This window comes from Purpureocillium takamizusanense, chromosome 1, assembly GCF_022605165.1.
Source record: "Purpureocillium takamizusanense chromosome 1, complete sequence".
Classification (NCBI taxonomy): domain Eukaryota; kingdom Fungi; phylum Ascomycota; class Sordariomycetes; order Hypocreales; family Ophiocordycipitaceae; genus Purpureocillium; species Purpureocillium takamizusanense.
The window spans coordinates 5581510-5603014 of record NC_063068.1 but is presented as its reverse complement, the minus strand read 5'-3'; the positions used below and the strand labels follow the sequence as shown (position 1 = coordinate 5603014).

At 60.8% G+C, this 21505-nt stretch overlaps 7 protein-coding genes across 9 annotated transcripts; 4 read left to right on the top strand and 3 right to left on the bottom strand.

Moving 5' to 3' along the window:
- Positions 1-433: 433 nt before the first annotated feature.
- JDV02_001702 (uncharacterized protein) lies at positions 434-919 on the bottom strand (the record flags this gene model as incomplete). Its single annotated transcript, XM_047982653.1, has 1 exon — positions 434-919. One exon carries the CDS (start codon positions 917-919, stop codon positions 434-436), a length of 486 nt encoding a protein of 161 aa, XP_047838619.1.
- A 2418-nt stretch (positions 920-3337) lies between these two features.
- On the top strand, positions 3338-5071 carry OYE32_1 (12-oxophytodienoate reductase). Its single transcript, XM_047982652.1, has 2 exons — positions 3338-4324; positions 4434-5071. Exons 1-2 carry the CDS (start codon positions 3614-3616, stop codon positions 4983-4985), a joined length of 1263 nt encoding a protein of 420 aa, XP_047838618.1. The 5' UTR covers positions 3338-3613; the 3' UTR covers positions 4986-5071.
- On the bottom strand, positions 3397-7254 carry JDV02_001700 (Phosphoribosylaminoimidazole carboxylase). The gene is made up of 2 exons (XM_047982651.1): positions 6221-7254; positions 3397-6164 (listed from the first exon to the last, which is right to left on the bottom strand). Exons 1-2 carry the CDS (start codon positions 7056-7058, stop codon positions 5173-5175), a joined length of 1830 nt encoding a protein of 609 aa, XP_047838617.1. The 5' UTR covers positions 7059-7254; the 3' UTR covers positions 3397-5172.
- A 1719-nt stretch (positions 7255-8973) lies between these two features.
- Positions 8974-10992, top strand: PDI1 (Protein disulfide-isomerase). The gene is made up of 3 exons (XM_047982650.1): positions 8974-9299; positions 9379-9595; positions 9662-10992. The coding sequence occupies exons 1-3, from the start codon at positions 9164-9166 to the stop codon at positions 10833-10835; spliced, it is 1527 nt and encodes a 508-aa protein (XP_047838616.1). The 5' UTR covers positions 8974-9163; the 3' UTR covers positions 10836-10992.
- On the bottom strand, positions 10800-11829 carry JDV02_001698 (uncharacterized protein). The gene is made up of 4 exons (XM_047982649.1): positions 11634-11829; positions 11413-11518; positions 11101-11315; positions 10800-11046 (listed from the first exon to the last, which is right to left on the bottom strand). Exons 1-3 carry the CDS (start codon positions 11777-11779, stop codon positions 11241-11243), a joined length of 327 nt encoding a protein of 108 aa, XP_047838615.1. The 5' UTR covers positions 11780-11829; the 3' UTR covers positions 10800-11046; positions 11101-11240.
- Positions 11830-12243: 414 nt separating this feature from the next.
- Positions 12244-13480, top strand: JDV02_001697 (uncharacterized protein). Its single transcript, XM_047982648.1, has 2 exons — positions 12244-12583; positions 12663-13480. Exons 1-2 carry the CDS (start codon positions 12322-12324, stop codon positions 13250-13252), a joined length of 852 nt encoding a protein of 283 aa, XP_047838614.1. The 5' UTR covers positions 12244-12321; the 3' UTR covers positions 13253-13480.
- A 543-nt stretch (positions 13481-14023) lies between these two features.
- THS1 (Threonine--tRNA ligase) lies at positions 14024-17339 on the top strand. Of its 3 annotated transcripts, XM_047982645.1 has the most exons (7): positions 14024-14279; positions 14355-14436; positions 14533-14884; positions 14964-15231; positions 15290-15865; positions 15921-16581; positions 16660-17339. In XM_047982645.1, exons 1-7 carry the CDS (start codon positions 14142-14144, stop codon positions 16812-16814), a joined length of 2232 nt encoding a protein of 743 aa, XP_047838611.1. In that variant the 5' UTR covers positions 14024-14141; the 3' UTR covers positions 16815-17339. The 3 variants fall into 3 exon arrangements, with proteins under 3 accessions (XP_047838611.1, XP_047838613.1, XP_047838612.1); XM_047982647.1 differs by having other exon boundaries at positions 14355-14884; XM_047982646.1 differs by having other exon boundaries at positions 14024-15231.
- The last annotated feature ends 4166 nt before the right edge of the window (positions 17340-21505 follow it).

Below are 21505 nucleotides of genomic sequence, written 5' to 3'. Positions count from 1 at the left end.
CCCTGTGTTTTTTTTTCCTTTGGTTTTTTTTCTTCTTATTTTTTGGGGGGTTTCCAATAACGACATTTGTCCATTCCTAACCGAGAGCTTTCCTCTTACAAACGTAATCCCTGTTCCTTCCGGCGGCCCGTCCCGTCCCTCTCTCTCTCTCTCTCTCCCATCAACCCCCCGGGGCAGCATCACAGAAAGCCAGACCCGGCGGGCGCGCGAGAGAAAAACCATGTTGAATGATTTATTTCCCTCCTTGGCCCCCCCCACCCCGCCTCCCTCTCCTCCTTATCGGTCGGCGTACTGAAGTTACTAAGAGCCCAAAAGCAACGAAAAACCACACATTGGAACGAACAAACGTAACGGCGCTCGCAGTCTCGTGACGCCCCCCCCCCCCCCTCCCCCTCCCCGTTTCGCCAGCAGTAAGCACCTAGGTAACTTAGTACTAGTACCGCTGAGCCCCGGGCGGGGGGCCGGGCGGCGCAGAGCCGGGAGGCGGAGGGCCGGGCCTACCATGGGGTCGACGGAGAGATATCCAGTTCCCGTTGGGGTCGCAAATGACCTCAAGAGCATCGCCCTTGAAACGGGTGTATTCGACCCAGCCATGTTTGATGTGTGTCCGCTCTATGCGCGATGGCGGCTGCGGCGGCGGCTGCGGCGGCGGCTGCTGCGGTGGCCAAGGCTGGTGCTGCTGCGGTGGCCAACAAGGCTGGTTCTGCTGCGGTGGCCGAGGCTGGTTCTGCTGCGGTGGTAGAGGCTGGTTCTGCTGCGGTGGCAGAGGCGGTCGCTGTGCTGCCGGAACCATGAATCCATACCCCAGTATGCCCGCAGGCGGCTGGCAATCGGCACCGTCGAGCCGCCAACTGTGCCACGCGCACGTTCTTCCGTCTCCAAGGCACTGTTTCGTCCCCCCCCTCGGGGGGAATTCCATCAGCGCCGAGGCCCATGCGAGTTAGAGAGCAATGGCATGCAAACTCACCGGGGTGTAATGTCGACACTTGGCCATGAAATACGTCGGCAGGCCGAGCTGAATAAGGTCTTGAACCTGGTCTACTATCCCGTGCTTTTCAATGTCGATTTCGCACGTCTGGCACTGGGCGTTGCAGATCTTTAGAGCCGGCGCGACAGGAGATGAGGTGCGCGCGCACGTCAGCCAAAACCCAAAAGCAAGGATCAAACAACACACACAAAAAGAAACACACTGTTGGGAAGACGGCAGGGGATGGGGATGGGGATGGGGAAGGGGGAACCTACGCCAGCCATAAACACCTTCGTCGACGCTTTGTTCCAATCCGCCGTGAAAGCCTGGAATGCTTCCTGTGGTATCTCCTCCCACGGATTCAAGAACCACGCACGCGCGGCGGGATGGCGTACTGGTCTGTCCTCCCCGTAAGGCTGGGAGTTCATTTTGTTCTTTTGTTGTTTCCCCCTTCTATCCCTCCCCTCCCTTTTACTCCTTTCTAATGGGTTGGCGATGCGGAAGGCGCAAGTACAGTGGTAGATGATGGCGGGCAGGCGGGCAGGCAGAAACTTGCCCCCTCTCCTGGATATATGGGTTGAGCGTCGTCGGTTGCCTCGGCGAAAGTGGAAGGAAGAGAATTGCATGCAGTCTTGGGTTTTGCGGGCGAGGCACGGTTATTATTTGACTCGAGCCGACATTGCCTCACGCCCGCCGTGCCGACTGAATTGCTTGCTTGCTTGCTTTAGTAGTTGGAGGTCGTGCCGTTGGCATGAGCAACTCGACATGGTCACCATGTCATAATTTTTACGTCCATCCTTGCTTTGGAAGCATCATTCATCCTTCTAGGCCGTCCCGAAACGCGACTCGGCTCTTATTAATGGAAAAACGAGAATTGCCGCACTTTTGTCAGGGGCTCTCTCTGGCCGTGTCCGTCCTCCTCACAGGCATAACTACCGCTCAGGCCATGTTGCGCCCGTGCAGCTATCTCGATCGCGCCTGAGCCATTATTGAACGCAGGTGTAGGTAGGGTGGCCAAAGGCGTTTTCCTGCTTTACGACAGTTGTGAGTACCCCCTTGAGAATCTGGAATAAAATATATATCAAGCATCTACGTCGGTTGGCCGTTTCCTTGGAGTTGAAAAGAAAAAAAGACTTGATTATTTCAGAGGATGGGACACCCATGAGGCCTTAGGGGGAAGGGGGGAGCTCTAATGCCCAAAGGCACAATGCCGGTTTCGCATCGTGCACCAGGGCAATTTTTCTCTCGTCATTCGGACGGGCCGCCAGGTCGTCATTCTGGCACGAGTTGCAGTCTACACGGGTGCGCTGTCATGGGCCTTGAGAACCCGGGCGACCCTGCCTGGTCCGAGCTGACTGCGGCTGCTGCTCGCCGCGCAAGTCCTTGCTGGCCAGTGGTAAAGTAAGCAATGCAACCTACGAGCATGCGCGGCCATCAGGTCCAAAAGGATACCTCGGTGGGACGTGGGCGAGTCATTGAGTGAGTGGTAGTCAATAGAGGAAGAGCGAGCATAAGATACGATGCCACGGTACGGTGTAACCCCTGGGTAGTAGGAATGTGCCGTTCCTCACGTGCGTCAAGTACGAAGTGGCTAGGGTTCAATCCTACCTACCTACCTTACCTTCGGCAGTACCAAGGTAAGATAGTACGGAATCGAGAGGGTGCGGTGCGCGTGCAGTGCTCTCGTCGGCAACCACCAGGCAGGACGTCGTCATGCCGCGGGACGGGAACAATCCGGATACAAAAACTTTGGTCCCCTGAAATTTGCATTTCTTTACAGCCACCCTAGAGCGACGCCACGCTTGCTTACTTACCTACATGTCAATTCCATCCAACGACACCGCTCGGATTCCAGGGCGCTTTGCTTGTATCTTCCAGGGTCCCGGTTGTTTTCGTTTGGCCCATTGACGTTGGACAGCTTGCGTTTACCCGTCTTTCTTTAGCTCCCTTTTCGTCAGGGGGCGGAGGGGGGGGGGACGGGAGAGGGAGAGGGGCAAGGCCACTGTTTGCCCCTCCTCCTCAATCTCCTCCCCCTCCCCCCCCCGACCCGGTGATGCCATCGATGCCCCCTCCTCCACCGCTTGTCAAGCACACACGGGCATGCCGCTTACGCCGAGGGGGGGGGGACTGCTACAACGCTACCTACCACTACCACTACTAGCAGGTAGTAGTAGCGGCATCAGCAGCAATAGCAGCACGCGCGACCTGAGGCGCGGCGGGGTGGGCGCTATCGCTGCGCCGTGCTAGTGGCGACGACGCAATCACTTTCTTTTTGAATTTATAATCCGGCCCGGTCTCGGTGCGTTGCTTTGCAGGCGATAAAAAAAGGGGGGTTTTAAAACACCAGCTCTTCTGCCGTCGCCGTCGTCATCATCACCATCTTGAAGGAAGACGCGGCGTGGGCGCAAGCAAGTACATACGTAGAAAGACGCACGGCAGCGCTACACCCTGCTCCTCCCCCTCCGCCTGTCTCTTTGTGCCTTTCCCGTTGCGGGGGTGACTTGCGCATACACCCGAGACCAAAGACCAAGAACCCCCGCCGTGTCGGTTCGCGATAGCTTCATCCATACCAAGTACAGACACACATATACACACACATCCGCGCGGCACACCGGCAGCAATCCTTCCGCCGCCGCCACCACCACCATGGGCCGCTTCGACCTCCGCAACAAGGCCCAGGCCGGCGTGCCCTTCTACACGCCCGCACAAGAGCCCCCGCCGGGGACGGCCGCCGAACCCCGCGCCTCGGCCGCCACGCCGACGCCGACGCTCTACACGCCGCTGCGCATGCGCTCCGTCGAGCTGCCCAACCGCTGGGTCGTCAGCCCCATGTGCCAGTACTCGGCCGACCCCGATGGCCACCTGACCGACTACCACCTCGTGCACCTGGGCCAGTTCGCCCTCGGGGGCGCCGCCCTCGTCGTCGTCGAGGCCTCGGCCGTCGAGCCCCGCGGCCGCATCTCCCCGCAGGACGCCGGCGTCTGGGCCGACTCGCACGTCGCGCCCCTACGCCGCGTCGTCGACTTCGTCCACAGCCAGGGCGGCAAGGCCGCCATCCAGATCGCCCACGCGGGCCGCAAGGCCAGCACCCTCGCGCCCTGGATCGCCGGCGCCGCGGGCAGGGTCCTCGCCGACGAGGCCCACGGCGGGTGGCCCGGCGACGTCGTCGGCCCCAGCGCCGTCCCGTACTCCGAGGACTGGGCGCCGCCGCGCGAGCTTACCGTCGACGAGATCCGCGGCCTGGTCAAGTCCTTTGCCGACGCGGCGGCGCGGGCCGTCGCCGCGGGTTTTGACGTTGTCGAGATTCACGGCGCCCACGGCTACCTCATCACGAGCTTCCTGTCTCCGCTGTCCAACGTAAGTTAGCCCCAACTCACCCCGCGAACCATCACCGCCATCTTCGCCCACGCGGGCTCTCTCTCAGAGAAGAGGCAAGTCCCTCATCACCGCTAACCCCATCCTCCAGCAACGCACCGACGACTACGGCGGCAGCTTCGAGAACCGCACGCGCTTCCTGCGCGAGGTCGTCGCCGCCGTCCGCGCCGTCATCCCAGCCGACATGCCGCTGTGGGTGCGCATCTCGGCCACCGAGTGGATGGAGTGGGCGGGCGCCCCTTCGTGGGACCTCGAGCAGAGCCTGCGCCTCGCCCGCCTGCTGCCGGGCTGGGGCGTCGACGTCCTCGACGTCAGCAGCGGCGGCAACAACCCCAGGCAGCGCATCGAGCGCTCCCGCACCTACCAGACCGACCTGGCCCGGCGCATCCGCACCGCCCTCCGCGACGAGGGCAGCCCCCTCCTCGTCGCCGCCGTCGGTGGCATCGACGACGCCGCCTTCGCCCGGGACGTCGTTCAGGAGGGGCCCGAGCAGTCGGCCGACCTGGCCCTCGCCGCGAAGCAGTTCCTGCGCGACCCCCAGTTCGTCCTGCATGCCGCGCACGAGCTAGGCGTGCCCGTCAAGTGGCCCAACCAGTACCACCGGGCCGAGCCCAAAGAGGTGCAAGACGCCTTCAAGTTGTAATGTGGTCGGTCGGTGGGCGAGCGTTCCGAAAAGGGGGCCTTGAGCGGGTGGCAATCATATAGCGTGAGACAACTTGATAGTAAATAGGACAACGCCATGGTCATCAGCGGAGCGTGCAAAGGACAGACGACACAGGACAAAATGGTCATCCGTAAACGCGTTTCTTCTTTGTGTCACTCGCGCGACTCTATTTCTTGGCCTTGTCCGCCAGGTATGCCTGGTAACCCACCTCTTCCAGCTTGGCCGCCTTGCCCTCGACCTCGACCTTCATGCTCTCCATGTACTGCGCCATCTTTTCGCGGTACTCGGGGTAGTGAGAACCGAGCATGCGCACCGCGAGGAGCGCCGCGTTGGTCGAGTTATTGATGCCCACCGTCGCGACGGGGATGCCCCGCGGCATCTGCACGATGCTCAACAGCGAGTCGTTGCCGTCCAGGTGCGTCGCCTTGACCGGCACGCCGATGACGGGCACCGTCGTCTCCGACGCGAGCATGCCCGGCAGGTGCGCCGCCCCGCCCGCCGCCGCGATAAGCACTTTGATGCCCCGGGCCGCCGCCGCGTTGGCCAGCTCCGTCATCCGCGCCGGCGTCCGGTGTGCCGACGTGATGGTGCAGTCGTACGGCACCTCGAACTTCTCCAAAATGTCAAGGCCGGCGGTCAGCACCGACAGGTCCGAGTCGGAGCCCATGGTGACGACGACAAGCGGTGCGGTGGGGTCGCGCGAGCTCGTCTTCCTGTTGGCCTCGGGCGCCACCGTCGGGCGCAGCTGGGCTGACGACGCGCTCAAGCGCTGCTTCCGCATCAGGTCCACCTCATTGACAAACGGCGCGATTGTCGCCTCCAGGTCGACGTCGGCCGAGGGCGTGGTAAAGGTGATGTGGCCAATTTTGCGGCCCGGCTTAGACGCCTTGCCGTACAGGTGCAGATAGACGTCCGTGCCGCGGATATACTCCGTCTCCGTCAGGCGCACCAGCTTGTCGTGAGACTCGGGCGCGGCGCCGCCCAGGATGTTGAGCATGATGGCCTGCGAGCAGCGAGGGACGAGCTGCATGTTGCCGGGCACAATGTCCATGATGGCGTGGAGCTGCGCCTTGTACTGCGACAGGTAGGGCACGGCCTCGATCGTGTAGTGGCCCGAGTTGTGAGGTCGAGGCGCCACCTCGTTGACCATGATGGTACCTGAAACGCGTGAGCTCAATGGACGGGGGATGGGGGATGGCACTTGAAAGCCGTACCGTCCTGGAGCAGGAACATTTCGACCGCGAAGACGCCGCGCCCCCAGAGGCTCTTGATGACCTCCTGAGCCACGTTTTGGGCCTGGGCGCAGACCGCACCGTCGACCTTGCGCGGCGGCATCAGGACAGTCTTGCAAACGTCGTCCTCGTGCACCGTCTCAACCGTAGGATAGGAGTAGACGCCCGTGCAGTTGCCCGCGTCATCCTCGGTGCGGATCACCATGACGGCGAGCTCCATGGCAAACGGCACCCACTTCTCGGCGTACAAGGGCAGCTTGCCCAGGGCCTTGACCACCTCCTCAAAGTCCTCCGGTCCGTTGACCTTGAAGTTGCCCCGGCCGTCGTAGGACCCCTTGCGCGCCTTGATCATGAAGGGGAAGCCGAATTTTTGATAGGCCTCCTTGAGCGACTGCGGCAGGAGCTCGCCGTCGCCGAGGGCCATTTGCGGCGCAATGGGCACGCCGGCAGCGTGAAAATGCTCCTTTTGGGCAAACTTGTCCTGCACCAGTCGCAGAGTGCGCCATGACGGGTGAACAGGCACCTTGCGCAGCTCGCCCGAGTGCGTGCGGACTCCCTTTGTCGCAATCTCCTCGAGGACCTCGGTGTTGACATGCTCGATCTCGACAGTGAGAACGTCGCATCGAGACGCCAGCTCTCTGACCTTGGCAGCGTCCTTGAAGGAGCCCGTGACATGCTTGTCGTTGGCGTTGATCTGCTTGGCGGGGCAGCCGGCCTCGTCCAGGACGGCGATGTCGTAGCCGAGGGGGCCAGCCGCCTCGCACAGCATGCGACCGAGCTGGCCGCCGCCAAGCAGCCCAATGACCGGCGTCTTGCCCATTGCCGCCAGGTAAGCGAATGCCTAGATGTATGACGAGATGGCGGCGACAATGATTCGGGCAGCTGGGCGATGAGATGCAACACTGGTTCGACAATGAGTCGATATCGTGAGCAGGGAAAAAAAATCCGGCGAATTGGAGTCGCAGAGGACTTGTGAGAGGTACATGGCAGGCTCAGGCTGATGAAAAGCGGAGCCTACTAACTGCTAGAATTCGTCCAAGTCATTGGTTCGGCAGTCCTAACGCGAGTACCCGCCGCAGGTCCCGCGCTTGCGAGGAACAGTGACGTGACATATTTAGCATCGGGATTTTCTGTCTACTTGCTAGCGCCTCGTCGCAGGCGCGCAATGCGTGGCCAATGTGTCACATTGAGGAAGCCTTGCTTCATAGAATCATTGAAACCGACCGTGCCTTTGCCCTGCCACACATCTCAGCAGCAAATCTACGGCGGGGGGATTAGTGCGGCGCTGTATTGGTGCACTGTCTGCCACGTACATACTAGAGTATGTACTTCGCCTCAGCGAACCACTGAGCTGCATGCGCGCATGTCGATTGAGATCGATGGTGCAGAGTGAGGCCCTGCCTTCGACGTCTATGCGCGGGCGCAGAGGCAGGATAGCTAGCACTGGTATGAATACAGAGCAACGAGTTCCGGACTAGACACGCCGTACTTTGTAATTTGCAGGCGTCCAGTGTCGCAGCGACGTGGTGGATTAGTATGAAGCGGCGAGGGTCGTTCGTGCCGCGTCGAGGGAGCTGGCATCTAGGTAGGTAGTCTGCCCTGACAGTGACTGCCAGCTAGTACTTAGCGAGACATCGCGTGGATCAGCATGCCGATTGTGGACCGGGTTTGTCGTTCATTGCCCATCAGTTCGGCACTGGAGGCCCGCTGGTCAATGCTCCGGCCGTGTGTGTGCCAGAGCCCCTTGTTCTTGTTCCATAGAGCGACCGCGCATACCTCGCATGGCCATCAAGGGGTTGCGGATTCCGTAACGCCTTCGTCAGCAGCCCGTTCACTGAACCAGACAGAGGAGACGTGTCTTCATTGTGGTGTAAGCACACTTCGTACTACGTATTCTGTCCCGCCGCGGACAGTACCGAAAGCTGGCCGGCACCTTGTCAAATTGCATGCCAAGTCGCACACGGCAGCCGGGCGGGCGGGGGACGATGCCGTATGGAGCATCCTCTTGAGGATTCGCGGAAGCCGATTTGTCAGGAGGCAAGGCCGGCTTACTCGGGAGCTGAACGAGGCTGCGCGCCGTGGCACCACCCCATCGAGAGCAAGGCCAACCACGGCAATGGTGCTGGGCCCGAAGGTCGCCCTAGCAAAAGTCGGCGCGAGATGGCATCCGGTTCGTCAAGTCAACCACATTGTCGTTTTGCCACGCTACTCGATGATGTGCTTGGCGAGGTACCACCGTCTACGGCCGTGAGCAAGACAAGGCACTCGAAGCTTTAGCAGGTTCCTTAAGGTAGGTACTAGAGGTATAAGGTACTAGGGTAGTAGCTCCTGTTCGTAGGTCGCCCCTTCCGTGCATTGCTGCAATGGGCTCAGCCCGAGCCGCCCGGTCGTCAGCGCCAGGGAGCCCGCACGCGCACTCCAGGTACTTGGCGGGGCAGTGGGTGCAGACCCCGAGATGGCCAGGTACCTATGTACAAGTACCAGATTCAGCTTCGGGGTACGCATAGAGGTACGTATGCACGAAGCAAGTACCTTGTCCCTGACGAGGCTCCCTCGGCAGGCTGACAGCGGCGATCGGGTGTGGACTCCAGGTACACACGGTACATTCTCGAAGTAGTGCTACCCGCGTTGACGCCCCCACTGCGGATGGGCGGCCCCCCCCCTGGGGCAAAGGGGACACTTGTTCAATTGAACCAGCCGCTTGGCCTCGCCTGCCATGCGCCAGCCCAGGGAGACCATCCCGCGACTCAACCCCGTAGTACAAAACTTCCCCGTCCCAGCCCTCACATCTGCCGTCGTTCCTCTCCTCCCCATCCCCCATCGTCCTCCTCGACAGCCTTCTCACCAGCTGTGCAGGACTCCTTCATTCACCTTCCCCCCCCGTCCTTGTTTGTTGCTTGATAGTACCCGCCACAAGCGCCCATCATGCATCAGAAGCGCGTCGCCGCCGGCATCATCGCCGCCTTCGCCGCCGTTGCCACGGCCGAGTCGGACGTCGCCTCTCTCACCAAGGACACATTCAAGGACTTTGTCAAGGCCAACAACCTTATTCTGGCAGAGTGTATGCCTCCTCCATATCTATCCCCCTTGGCTTCGCCAAGCTGTCATACCCCACCGCATTGGCTAACGTGGGCTCCCAGTCTTCGCCCCCTGGTGCGGTCACTGCAAGGCTTTGGCCCCCGAGTACGAGGAGGCCGCCACCTCCCTCAAGGAGAAGAACATCAAGCTCGCCAAGGTTGACTGCACCGAGGAGGCCGACCTCTGCCAGGAGTTCGGTGTCGAGGGCTACCCGACGCTCAAGGTCTTCCGCGGCCTCGAGGACGTCAAGCCCTACAATGGCCAGCGCAAGGCTGATGCGTAAGTCGCCCATCGTGCTGCCAACATTGGGGCCCGTGCAACCAAGTCGCTAACAACCTCACTCAGCATTCACTCCTACATGGTGAAGCAGTCTCTCCCTGCCGTCTCTCTCCTTACCAAGGACACTCTCGAGGACTTCAAGACGGCCGACAAGGTCGTCCTCGTCGCCTACATTGCCACCGACGACAAGGCCTCCAACGAGACCTTCTCCAAGGTCGCCGAGACCCTCCGTGATGACTACCTCTTTGGTGGTGTCAACGATGCCGCTGTGGCCGAGGCCGAGGGTGTCAAGTTCCCCTCCATCGTCCTCTACAAGACCTTCGATGAGGGCAAGAACAAGTTCGAGTCCAAGTTCGAGGTCGAAGCCATTACCGAGTTCGCAAAGACCTCTGCCACTCCTCTCGTTGGCGAGGTCGGCCCCGAGACCTATGCCGGCTACATGTCGGCTGGTATTCCTCTGGCTTATATCTTCGCCGAGACCCAGGAGGAGCGTGACGCCCTGAGCAAGGCTCTGAAGCCTGTCGCCGAGAAGCACAAGGGCAAGATCAACTTCGCCACCATCGATGCCAAGCAGTTCGGTGCCCACGCCGCCAACCTCAACCTCAAGACCGACAAGTTCCCGTCGTTCGCCATCCAGGACACCGTCAAGAACCTCAAGTTCCCCCTCCACCACGACTTGGAGGTCGCCCACGACACCATCCACGACTTCGTCAAGAGGTACGTCGCCGGCGAGATTGAGCCTAGCATCAAGTCGGAGCCCATCCCCGAGAAGCAGGACGGCCCCGTCACCGTCGTCGTCGCCAAGAACTACGACCAGGTCGTCCTTGATGATAAGAAGGATGTTCTCATTGAGTTCTACGCCCCCTGGTGCGGCCACTGCAAGGCTTTGGCCCCCAAGTACGACCAGCTCGGCAGCCTCTACGCCGAGAGCGAGTTCAAGGACAAGGTTGTCATCGCCAAGGTCGATGCCACCGCCAACGATGTCCCCGATGAGATTGCCGGCTTCCCCACCATCAAGCTCTTCCCCGCCGGCGCCAAGGACGCCCCCGTCACCTACAGCGGCGCCCGCACCGTCGAGGACCTCGTCCAGTTCATCAAGGAGAACGGCAAGTACAAGGCCAGCGTCTCTGTCAAGGAGGAGGGCACCGAGGAGGCCGCCCCCGCCGCCACCGAGGAGGCCAAGGATACCAAGGAGGCCAAGGAGGCCAAGGAGGAGAAGGAGGAGCACGACGAACTGTAAACGTGACCATGTACTCTTTGTGTGTAAAAGGGAGCGCCCAACGCCCCACGATCATGACTATTCCCGGGCGCGGATTTGCAGGTTATCTGAATACCTGGGGGTTTCCATAGGTTTGCGCGGTAGTTTGCAGTCACTGAGCAATTGCGATGCGATGCGATACCATGAAACGCGGCTGGTCCCTGCGGTCGTCACTGTGATGAATCTGGTTCGACTTGACTCTATTTAACAGCGATGAAAAGGGGCCTGCGGAACAGAATGCTCATACGCGGGTAATAGTACAGTCGCAAGCCTCCGGCACGTATATCACGCATCTCCCCGTGGTTGGGCTCGCCGCTCCACGCGACGGCCAGCGGAACCGCAGTCTGCGATGGCTCCCGCGACGCTCCAACGATGCGCGAGCGTTCCTCACTTTCTTGCTTGTGTCCTTTCCTCGAGGTTCTTGACGTAGTTGGTCAGGCGCGTGACGGAGGCTTGAAGGGTCTGGGTGTCGGTCAGCACATGCTATCCGAGGCTGCCGGGAGGCAGCAACATCTGCGGAACGCGGGCAGGAACGCCGCACGCATATGATTTGACGTACATAGATGTCCTCGGTCAGGAGGTCGTTGGAGGTCTTGTACTCGTTCAAGACGTAGCTGTAGACGGCGCCGCCCGACAGGACGCAGCCGAAGAGGAAGCCGAAGAGTCTGCGTGAGGAGGGGCGTCAGTCCCAGTCCGCGCAGCATGCTCAATCGAAGAAGTCAGAGCAAGGGCGCCGAGGCAGAGAGCCAGGAGCGCCCGGGCGGGTTGCTCGACACTTACCCTCCCCGGAAAGCACCCATGGGTTTCCGCGCGGGCAGCGGCGCGGCGGCGGCGGCGTCGGCCATGCGGCGAGCCGATGTGGAAAAGGGACGGGCGGCCATGGTGCGGCCGGTGCCACGGACGAGGATTCCTGCGGCGCCGAGCATTGTGGGATGTGTGGGCGTCGTTGCTCTGTCGGACTGGGGTGGCGACGATGCGTGTTTGCGGACGGTAGAGGCGGAGGGAGCTGGAGGGAGAGGGCGTGGCGAGGCGAGGCGGAGCCAGGTGAGGTCGGAGCGGCGAGGTAGGCAGGGCAGGTAGTCGGCTAGCGGGCGAGCTCTCCCGCCCGGATGACACGAGACCTGGGCGCAATTGCTGGGTGGGAAGCCGAGCACCACCTGGCCACTGTAACCGGTCGCTGTGCCCCAGAATCTCTGGACGAATTGGGCCTCGCTGATTGGGCTTGGTCGCTGGAGCTCTCGGGTGAGGCAAGGTCGGGCTGTGGCGGAATTTTCGGGCAGACTTGCGGTGCCGTTTGGTGGCGTTTCAGGGTTCCATGTGTGAGCTCCAGCGGCCCCGTTACCTCACTGGAGACTGCCAGTTGCTAGACGCTAAAAGGTAGAAGCTACACGTGCACTGCACTACGCCTTCCACCAGGCCTGGATTCTGCACGCCCTCTCTCTTGTCCACCTCATGCCAACGGCCCGTCATGAACAACTTTGGCGTCATCGAGCTCGCCGGCGCAAGGACGACGGCCGCGCCGGGATGGGCCTACGTGCCGGACGTGGGCCCGGCGGCCGCCGTGCAGCAGCCCGCGAACCGCAAACGCGCGCGCAACGCCCCCGGCGGCAACCTCAGCATCGGAGACCTGTCGGCGCGGCAGGAGGCCAAGGCGCGCAAGGAGATTGAGGCGCTGGACCGGGACGGCGCGAGGGACGCGTCGATCCCGCTACCCGTGAAGAGCGGGAGAGGTAATTAACGTCATAGTCGGACGCGCACACGCGCCTCGCATCGTTCGTGGGCAGAGGGCTGACCTCAGGGAACCGCCAGCACAAGTCAAGTACACGCCCAACGTGCGGCGGATCATGCAGTCACAAAAGACGTTTGCGAACCACCTCGACGACTTCCTCGCCCTGCAGGCCCTCGCGGAGGCCAACCCCAATGCGCAAGCCAGCTCCTCCAGACCGGGCGTCGCGTCCGGCTCCGGCTCCGGCAAGCGGCCTTCGCAGGTCGGCAAGAGAGACGCCGCAACGACTTCGAGACAACAATCGGCCACCGCGGCGACGACACCCAGAGACGCGGATACGCCCATGACCGATGCCGGCCCGACCCTGCCGCCGGTCCTCCCGCCCCCGTACCGGGCGCCGCCCGCCGCGCACCCTGGCGATGACGACCCGCTGCTCATGTCCCGGGTGCCCGAGGTGCCGTCGGACGAGGAGCTGCGGGCGCTGCTGGCGCACCCACCGCTGACGTACCTGGAGGCGCTGGGCCGGCGCGACGGCACGTACCCGACGAGGACGTTTTGCGAGGTCTGCGGGTACTGGGGCCGGGTGCGCTGCATGAAGTGCGGGACGAGGGTCTGCGCGCTGGACTGCCTCGAGACGCACCGCGAGGAATGCGTGACGAGGTACGGGCTCTGACGAGATATGGGCGAAGAGAGAGCGAGAAGCATGAGTCAATGGCGCGTGGGCGATCTGCATGGGAAGGCGTTGAAACTACGAAAGCACTTGTGATACCCATATACAGCACTTTACGAATGGAAAATGTGTTTACGAAGTACGAAGCAGATAGTGAGTCAGGCGGGCGTACTTTATTGCTCCTTTGCGGAGATTGGACTCCTAGCTGCAATTGCAGAGGGTTGACCCGTGTGCCTCCCTTGTGTGCCTCATGCCGCGACCGTTATCCTTGTCTGGGCAGTGCCGTGTCAGGTTGGTGCTAATGCCATGCCAGATGACTGTAGCAATAGCAACGCCTACCGACTTCGGAGATGGAACATCTTGGACGCAACTCGACCGTGACGCATCGCGAGGCTTCGCACTGGCAACGTTGCGAGGCGTTTCGGGGAGACTTTAGTAATCAAGTGATCAATCACTCTGCAATGTTTCTCCGTCGACATCGTCACCAACCTCATCGCCCCGGTTGAACGGTTGAAGAATTGTGACTTCGCTGGGTCAACTCCCGTGAAGGCCGGTGCTGGGCGGGAGGGGCGGAGTATCGCCCGATGATCTGCCGTGGCCCTCTGCCTGCCACCACCAAGCCGTGACTCCTCAACGCAGCCCAGGCACGGCCGCAGCCGAATATTCTCTGGCCCGTGAGTCAACCCCACCTCGCCGGCGCGCTTGGCCCCTTAAGGGTACGGTTGCCCCTCCACGCCGCCCGCCCGCCGAATGCTACAAAGTATTCTGGTGCCACCTACGACTCGTGCTGCTGGGCAATCCCATCGTGAGACCGCTACGCAGCATTTCTCTTCACCGCACCACCCGCCCATCGCGAGACCGAACTGCGAGGAGCACACAACACCCGCCCACCATGTCGTCTGATCAAGCCGCCGCCGCGGCCCCCCAGGCGGCTGAGGCCCAGAGCCTCCCGTCGCGACCCGCCAAGCAGCCCAAGGAGAAGGCTCCCAAGGAGAAGGCTCCCAAGGGTGGCAAGAGCGCAGGCCTCGAGGTTGGTGGCAGACAGATTCCCCCGCGCAGCGAACAAAAACTTGTGCAATGGCCATTGCGCTGACGCCATAAACAGCTTCCCACGCTCCCCGAGTTCATCCAGCACCGACTCGACATCTTTGACAAGATCAAGGCCCGACAAGATGCCGAGATTGCTGGTGCGAATCCCCCACCCCCCCTCCTTTCTCCCCCTCTGTCGACGACCGACCCCGCGTCGTACAATGGCCACAGTCGTTGACTCACGGCGACTACAGCCAAGCCCCGCGAGGAAATCACCATTTCCTTATCCGATGGCAAGGAGGTAAAGGGCACGTCGTGGGAGACGACGCCCGCGGACGTCGCCAAGGGCATCGCCAAGTCGCTGCTCGAGCGCACCGTCATCTCTCGGGTCGACGGCGAGCTCTGGGACCTCACGCGGCCCCTCGAGAAGAGCTGCAAGCTCGAGCTCATCACCTTTGACGACATTGAGGGCAAGAAGGTCTTCTGGCACTCGTCTGCCCACATTCTCGGTGAGGCCTGCGAGCGCCGATTCGGCTGCTACCTCTGCAACGGCCCGCCCACGGAGGACCCCCCGGGCTTCTACTATGACATGGCCAACATGGAAGGGTGAGAGAGGGCCTGCGCCAGACTGCCGCAATTGGAAGTGCAATTGAATTGCGGACGCTAATCTCTGGCCACTCCACAGCGCCGCCGTCTCCGACGAGGACAAGAAGGCCCTCGAGACCCTGTCCTCCTCCATCATCAAGGAGAAGCAGCCTTTCGTCCGCCTCGAGATGACCAAGGACGAGCTTCTCGAGATGTTCCGATACAGCAAGTACAAGGAGTACTTCATCAACCAGCGCGTGCCGGACGGCACCAAGAGCACGGTCTACCGATGCGGCCCCCTCATCGACTTGTGCAGAGGGCCGCACGTGCCACACACGGGCAACATCAAGGCGTTTTCCGTCCTGAGAGTATGAAGCCGTCCCTTTCACCCGCCCCCGAGCGTTGACCTTGCTCACAGTTGTTCAGAATTCCGCCGCGTACTGGCTTGGTGACAGCAAGAACGAGTCCGTCCAAAGAATTGCCGGCATCTCGTTCCCCGACAAGAAGCAGCTCGAGGAGTACAAGACGTTCCTGGCCGAGGCTGCCAAGCGCAACCACCGCAAGATTGGCCAGGACCAGAAGCTCTTCTTCTGGGACGAAATGTCGCCCGGCTCCACGTTCTGGCTGCCCCACGGCACGAGAATCTTCAACGCCCTCATGGATCTCGTCAAGGGCGAGTACAAGACGCGTGGCTTCGTCGAGGTCATGACCCCCAACATGTACAAGGCCGACCTCTGGAAGACGTCTGGCCACTGGGCCCACTACGAGGAGAACATGTTCACCTTCGAGGTCGAAAAGGAGAAGTTTGGCCTCAAGCCCATGAACTGCCCCGGCCACTGTAAGATCTTTGCCCACTCGGACGTCACGTACAAGGAATTGCCCTGGCGAATGGCCGATTTTGGCGTGCTGCATCGCAACGAGTTTTCGGGTGCTTTGACGGGCCTCACGCGTGTGCGACGATTCCAGCAGGATGACGCTCACATCTTCTGCACGATCGACCAGGTTAGTGCCCCCTCCGAAGCCAGCTGGAGGCATGTTTGTCGCTGACAATTGGTAGATTCGTAAGGAAATCGAGGGTGCCTTCGACTTCTTGTACGCCGTTTACGGCCTGTTTGGATTCCAGTTCAAGCTCAAGCTGTCCACGCGCCCTGAAAAGTACATTGGCGAGATTTCTCTGTGGGATTTGGCGGAGAAGAAGCTCGAGGAGGCCCTCAAGTCTTTCACGGAGCGCATCGGCGCCCAGTGGGAGCTCAACCCCGGCGACGGTGCCTTTTACGGTCCCAAGATCGACATCACCGTCTACGATGCGCTGAAGCGAGACCACCAGTGTGGCACGATCCAGCTAGACTTCATGCAGCCTCAACGATTCAAGCTCCGCTACGTCGCAGCCAAGGACGACAGCGGTGCTGCCACGAACAACGACGACCCAGAGCTGCCCGTCGGCTACGCGCGCCCCGTCATGATCCACCGAGCGGTGCTGGGCAGCTTCGAGCGCATGATCGGCATCCTGACGGAGCACTTTGCCGGCAAGTGGCCCTTTTGGCTGAGCCCACGCCAGGTGCTCGTTGTCCCTGTCATGCCCGCTGTCAACGACTATGCACAGGAGGTGCAGAAGCTGTTCCACGACAGCGGCCTTTTCGCCGACGTCGACCTGAGCAGCAACACGTTCCAGAAGAAGATCCGCACGGGCCAACTGGAGCAGTACAACTTCATTTTCGGTAAGCCACCTTTTTCTCTCGAAACGCCGTGCTTCCCTGTTTGTTTGGCGAGGATTGGGTACTAACGCTGCCACACAGTCGTCGGCGCCCAGGAGGCCGAGTCGCGCACGGTCAATATCCGCAACCGCGACGACCAGAGCACGCAGAGCAAGGGCGAGCTGATCCCGGTGCAACAAGCGCTGGACCACCTGCTCAAGCTCAAGGTGGAGAGGAGACTCGAGAACAAGTACTAGACGGGCCCTAGTCGGTCGGTCGACTGGAGGGCGAACACGTGAATGGTCATGCCAAAGCGGAGTTGAGAGAGGAGCGAAATGATGAAATGTATGGACTGCAGTAACTAGAGTAGATCATCATTCGAGAGGCAAATCTTGACGGTGTCCTTTCTTTTTCGGTTTACACGATGACGACGGAGTGTGTTGGTGGTGTGATGGTCGTGGGGGTGGTGGGGGTTGGTTTGGTCAAGATGGCGCTGCTGCAAGGGGACGGGTGACAGCTGTCATGTAGAAAAAGACTGACATGCAGAATTGGGCAAGGACGGGGAAAGAAAGAAGAAAAGAAAGAGAGCAGGGGGGAAGGGGGTGGGGGGAGGGTTACCTCGTACAAGGAAGGGCAAAGAGACAGCGCCGACGGACCTACCTTGTCCTTGTCCGCGGACAAGGCGCATTTCGGAAGCAACAAGAAGAAGAAGAAGGAAAGAAAAGAAAAGAAGCAGGAGTGAAGTTAATAAAAAAGCAACAACCATTGCCGAGGTCACGAAGTGCGCAAGGCGTTGATTTGAGATACTAACGTTACTGAGGTTAGGATCTTGAGACACGTTGAAGCCACGGCGCAGAGCGGAGCGGGACGTTGCGTGTGTGAGTGACTGTCTGTCTGTCTGTCGTGCGTCGACGAAATACGTATGGCCGGCTGGGGGCTGGCAGAGCCCACTTTTTGAGGGCGTGGTAGGTAGGCATGGAATCCTGGGGAAAGGAGGGGGGGGGCGCACAGCATGCGCGCGAACGGCGAGAGCTGCCTTTCGTGTCGGTCATGAGAGACAAAAGAGGAACGTGGATGCGTGGGTTCCGTTGCACACATGCGTCGTGGTTGGTGGTGGATGAGGCTTCTGAAGGCGCGCGCAACATGGGGATGACTTCAAATGGCCTGGTCGATGGCACACAACAGGGCATGGCATGGCATGGACGTGGCCGTCGACGTGGAGGTCAGGATGAAAGAGCCTGCCTGCCTGCCTGCTGGTCCCTTGATGCAGCAGCAGGACGCGACGCTAATAATCGACCATATCTACGCGGGCAGGTCAATGACTGACCCTTGACGCCTCGTCGGTTGGAGAGAAAACGTACAAGGTGATGATGTACATGGCTTAGTGGCGAACAGTCCGCGAGGGGCTTTGCTTTTTTACCGCTTCCAAATTCCAGATCCGGAGTCGAAAAAAAAATCAGAGCGTGCCGTGCCCCCCAGTCACGGCGAGCGGCTGCCCAAGGCCCCCCCCCCCCTTGGCAGCAGATCTGTGGTCATCGGCAGCCGGGCGCGGCAACAAAAGAAGCCGGGAGGTGGTGGTGGTGACGAGCCGAGCGTGTTGGCGTGGTTGAGTGCCTTGGGTGCTTCCCCTCTATCCCCCATCAGGCCATGCCGCGTGGAGCCAGTCGACGCTACATGCATAGGTAGGTACCGGCGGAGGACGCATGGCGGTTGACGCCAGGGCCTCAACCCAAGCGCGAGCTGGCTCCCCGAGACATGTCGGGTCGAGTCGGGTCGATTTGAGCCGAGTCTGTTCGACTTGGGGCCACTCGCTGGACGTGACGTGACGGCAGGGCGCGTGGAGAGGGTGAGGATGGAGGAGCGATATTATCCGGTAGCATGGCATGGGCAGTTGAGATGACAGATGTCAAGGCCGCGCCCCCCTCCCCCCCTCCCTTTTTGCCAAGTCGCAACACGGACGAGTGTTTCTCAAGTGCAGAAAGCTGGTCAAGGGCTCATGCGGGGTACAGTTTGGCAGAGATACAGAGCGGACTGGGCTCCGGCAGCATCGGGAGCTGCTGGTCTCGCACCTCGCATCGGCTGGTGCAGCATCTCATGTTCTGTTCAGGGTTGTCGCCACGCGAGGCCACGGTGACGATGTGCAAAAGGTGTGTGCGTGCCGTGGAGATTTTCCGGCATGCGCGGCGAAACGGGCAAAGGACCTTTATCGTGATGGCGACGGCGGAACTTGCTCGGGGGAAAAATGATGATACCTCGACCTTGATATTGCACATGCTTCCCTGCAGCCCTGGCGTGATTTGTCACTTCTGCGGTGCGACGTGGGACGAACATGGCTCGCGCTGCGCTTCCTGCTTTGCTTTGGTCCGGGCACCAAACGGCATCGAGCAGGGGGGTAAGTTAGTCGTGTGTTTCCGATGCGAACGGCAGGGGCTGAGCCAGGCGCGCGTTCGGAAGAGGCGCAAGCATGGGCAGGCACAATGACGCCCGCCTGTGCCTCCTGGCCGAGTTAAGACGTCGTCCGTCGCTGTGATGGCCAGCATGGGGACCAGCCAGCAGCGTCAGATGATCGATCGAGCCGTCCACCTCGTAACTACGAAGTAACGAAGGTAGGTATAGTAGTACGTAGTCTAGTCAAGCCAACGCGCATCGCCGGAGCTTCTGCCGCGAGACAGCGCCTCATCAAGGGCAAGGGTCCTGACCTGACGGGCCCGGTGCGCGGCAGTCAGTTCCAGAGGGGTCCGGACTGCGGGGGGGGGGGGGGGGGGGGGGCCATCAAAGGGGAGAGGCAACACATCATCTATCATAAAAGACAGGGCCGACCGGTGAGGGACGAGGTGGTGGGCAGCGGGCGAGTGAGGGGGCGAGGACGGCGACTGTCCGAGCTGACAGGCCTCTTGTCCGTTCCATCTCTGCTATCCTCGCGCGAGACAGTCGCCCGAGGCTCGATGCATCGTATGTCGCAAACGCCCCGGAGCCGCGCTGAATCGTGGCCGCCATACGGTGCAGTGCTGTGCAGGAGCGGCAACCAGTCAGTCAGTAGGTACGAAGTAAGCGCCGCCGCGACGTGCAAAGAAGGGCTCACTCGACAACGGGTCGAGTAGGCGTTGGTAATGGTAACCGGTACAGTACACAACACTAGGCCGATCAGCGCAATAATCTTCTCCTTCCTACTCATTATTACTGTGGGATGACGTGCGGGGCCCGATCGACTCGGGTTGATGAATCTTGTTCTTGTGCCTGGCTGGGCAGCCCGCGCTCCATTCCCACCCGGCAGCGCCAAAGCGTCGTCTTGTTCAAACCGACGGGTGATGAAGACGATGATGCCACCACCATGATTCCCGCGTCCGAGTCCCGAGCTGGGCGCGGCGGGTCCATGGCCGCCTGGAACCGAGGTACGATCCCTCGTCTAACGGGGTTCGTTCGGGACGGCAGACGACCCAGGCACAGCGCCGTTGTTGTGCGCAAAGGGCCTTGTTGGCGGCATCCTGCCGGTGTCGAGTCGCCAGCAAGGCCCAACGGCCGGCCTGGGGTGTGGAGATTGCCCGGAGCATCGCGCAGCGTGTCCATGTGCATCAGCGGTGCCGCACAAGCCGTTGTCTGGTGCCAGTATCCACATGTTCGATTCCCCATCCCATCCCATCCCAAGCCCCATCCATCCACCACCATCCGTCCCACTGCGGCCTGCCTGCCAAGCCAGTCATGCCACGGGGCGGCGCCGGGGCCGTGGGATGCGTGGAGGCGCCTGGCGGATGCGTAGATGGACACTATCGTGAATGAATCATGGGGGGGGGGGGCGCGTGGGCTGGGCGTGCGTGCGTGCGTGTGTGCACATGGCATGGACCCGACGTCTACAGGAGAGAGATGAGTGATTTGAAGCCTCCATGGACGCCTCCATGGCCCAAGACGACACAAACGAGGTGGGCCGGGCCCATTGTCCATTTCAGTAATGGCTTGGAAGGCGTGGCGTACGTACAGCAGCACGGTATATTGTAACTTTAGTCCGTTGCTGGCTTTCGTATCGGAGGCAAATCCGCAGAGTCGTCCGGGCGCGTCGCAGCGTCGTGGTCAGGCAGCCTTATCCTGTCAAGTGTGGCTGAGGCGCCAGAGAGTTAGCAATGCCAATGTGCCCGAGGTTGTAAGAGGCGGCGGCGTGTCATGCCGGACAGAATCCAGGAGGCGGACATGTGGACATGCTGTTTTGCAGTTCCTGGCTGCCACAACGGTTGCCCCCCATTCTCCATCCATGCCATCCCGTCTGTCATGTCGTCCCGTCCCTGCCATTCCAGGATGAGGCTTGCAGGGGGGGAGGCAAGGACGGGGTGGGGAGGCGACCTCCCGTTTTGTCATTTCGTCAGACGGCTACTTCGTATGTTCAGCTATCAACACATTTCGACGCATCTGTACTTGACACCAAGTACGTACGTAGTCATGTACATATGGACTACATGGACTACCTCTACTTACCCAGGTACCTCGTAATGAACTCTGGTATCGAGCACGCGCGAACCCTGGCAGATTTCCAATTCCCACTTCTACATACTTCTGTTTATCTACTAAGTTAATGTCCCCAGACATTTCGTACGAAGTACTAACATGCTTACCTACTTATCGTTGTGTGCCGTCTCCATTATCCATCGCCAGAGCGCACGAACCGCAGCATCAGCAGTTGTGTCTCCTAATCCTTACGTTTCCTGCTCAGTCGTCTGCTCCCGGCCACCCGGGGCGCCCAACCACGCACGAGGGAGGGCACCGTGTGCGCATGCCCTTTGCCACGTCCCTGCAACGCTACCAAGAGGTCTTTACATGGTACTTTATGGTACGAAGCACACTGAGGCACTAGGTGTACTGTATCAAGTATTCGCTGTACCGATCAAAGGTGCCTCGGGCACTTGCTGGCTGCCTGGCGGTTCCTGCTTTCCGCAGCCCGCAGGTACTACCACATGCGCCA

Excerpts from the sequence above, each read along its gene's own strand:
- OYE32_1 (XM_047982652.1), top strand. The coding sequence starts at position 3,614 with ATGGGCCGCTTCGACCTCCGCAACAAGGCCCAGGCCGGCGTGCCCTTC. Across the intron at positions 4,325-4,433 it reads TCCTGTCTCCGCTGTCCAAC|CAACGCACCGACGACTACGG; the intron begins GTAAGTTAGCCC and ends CCCATCCTCCAG.
- JDV02_001700 (XM_047982651.1), bottom strand. The coding sequence starts at position 7,058 with ATGGGCAAGACGCCGGTCATTGGGCTGCTTGGCGGCGGCCAGCTCGGT. Across the intron at positions 6,165-6,220 it reads AATGTTCCTGCTCCAGGACG|GTACCATCATGGTCAACGAG; the intron begins GTACGGCTTTCA and ends CACGCGTTTCAG.
- PDI1 (XM_047982650.1), top strand. The coding sequence starts at position 9,164 with ATGCATCAGAAGCGCGTCGCCGCCGGCATCATCGCCGCCTTCGCCGCC. Across the intron at positions 9,300-9,378 it reads CAACCTTATTCTGGCAGAGT|TCTTCGCCCCCTGGTGCGGT; the intron begins GTATGCCTCCTC and ends GTGGGCTCCCAG. Across the intron at positions 9,596-9,661 it reads GGCCAGCGCAAGGCTGATGC|CATTCACTCCTACATGGTGA; the intron begins GTAAGTCGCCCA and ends AACCTCACTCAG.
- JDV02_001698 (XM_047982649.1), bottom strand. The coding sequence starts at position 11,779 with ATGCTCGGCGCCGCAGGAATCCTCGTCCGTGGCACCGGCCGCACCATG. Across the intron at positions 11,519-11,633 it reads ATGGGTGCTTTCCGGGGAGG|ACTCTTCGGCTTCCTCTTCG; the intron begins GTAAGTGTCGAG and ends CTCCTCACGCAG. Across the intron at positions 11,316-11,412 it reads TCCTGACCGAGGACATCTAT|ACCCTTCAAGCCTCCGTCAC; the intron begins GTACGTCAAATC and ends ACCGACACCCAG.
- JDV02_001697 (XM_047982648.1), top strand. The coding sequence starts at position 12,322 with ATGAACAACTTTGGCGTCATCGAGCTCGCCGGCGCAAGGACGACGGCC. Across the intron at positions 12,584-12,662 it reads ACCCGTGAAGAGCGGGAGAG|CACAAGTCAAGTACACGCCC; the intron begins GTAATTAACGTC and ends GGGAACCGCCAG.
- THS1 (XM_047982645.1), top strand. The coding sequence starts at position 14,142 with ATGTCGTCTGATCAAGCCGCCGCCGCGGCCCCCCAGGCGGCTGAGGCC. Across the intron at positions 14,885-14,963 it reads GACATGGCCAACATGGAAGG|CGCCGCCGTCTCCGACGAGG; the intron begins GTGAGAGAGGGC and ends GCCACTCCACAG. Across the intron at positions 16,582-16,659 it reads GCAGTACAACTTCATTTTCG|TCGTCGGCGCCCAGGAGGCC; the intron begins GTAAGCCACCTT and ends GCTGCCACACAG.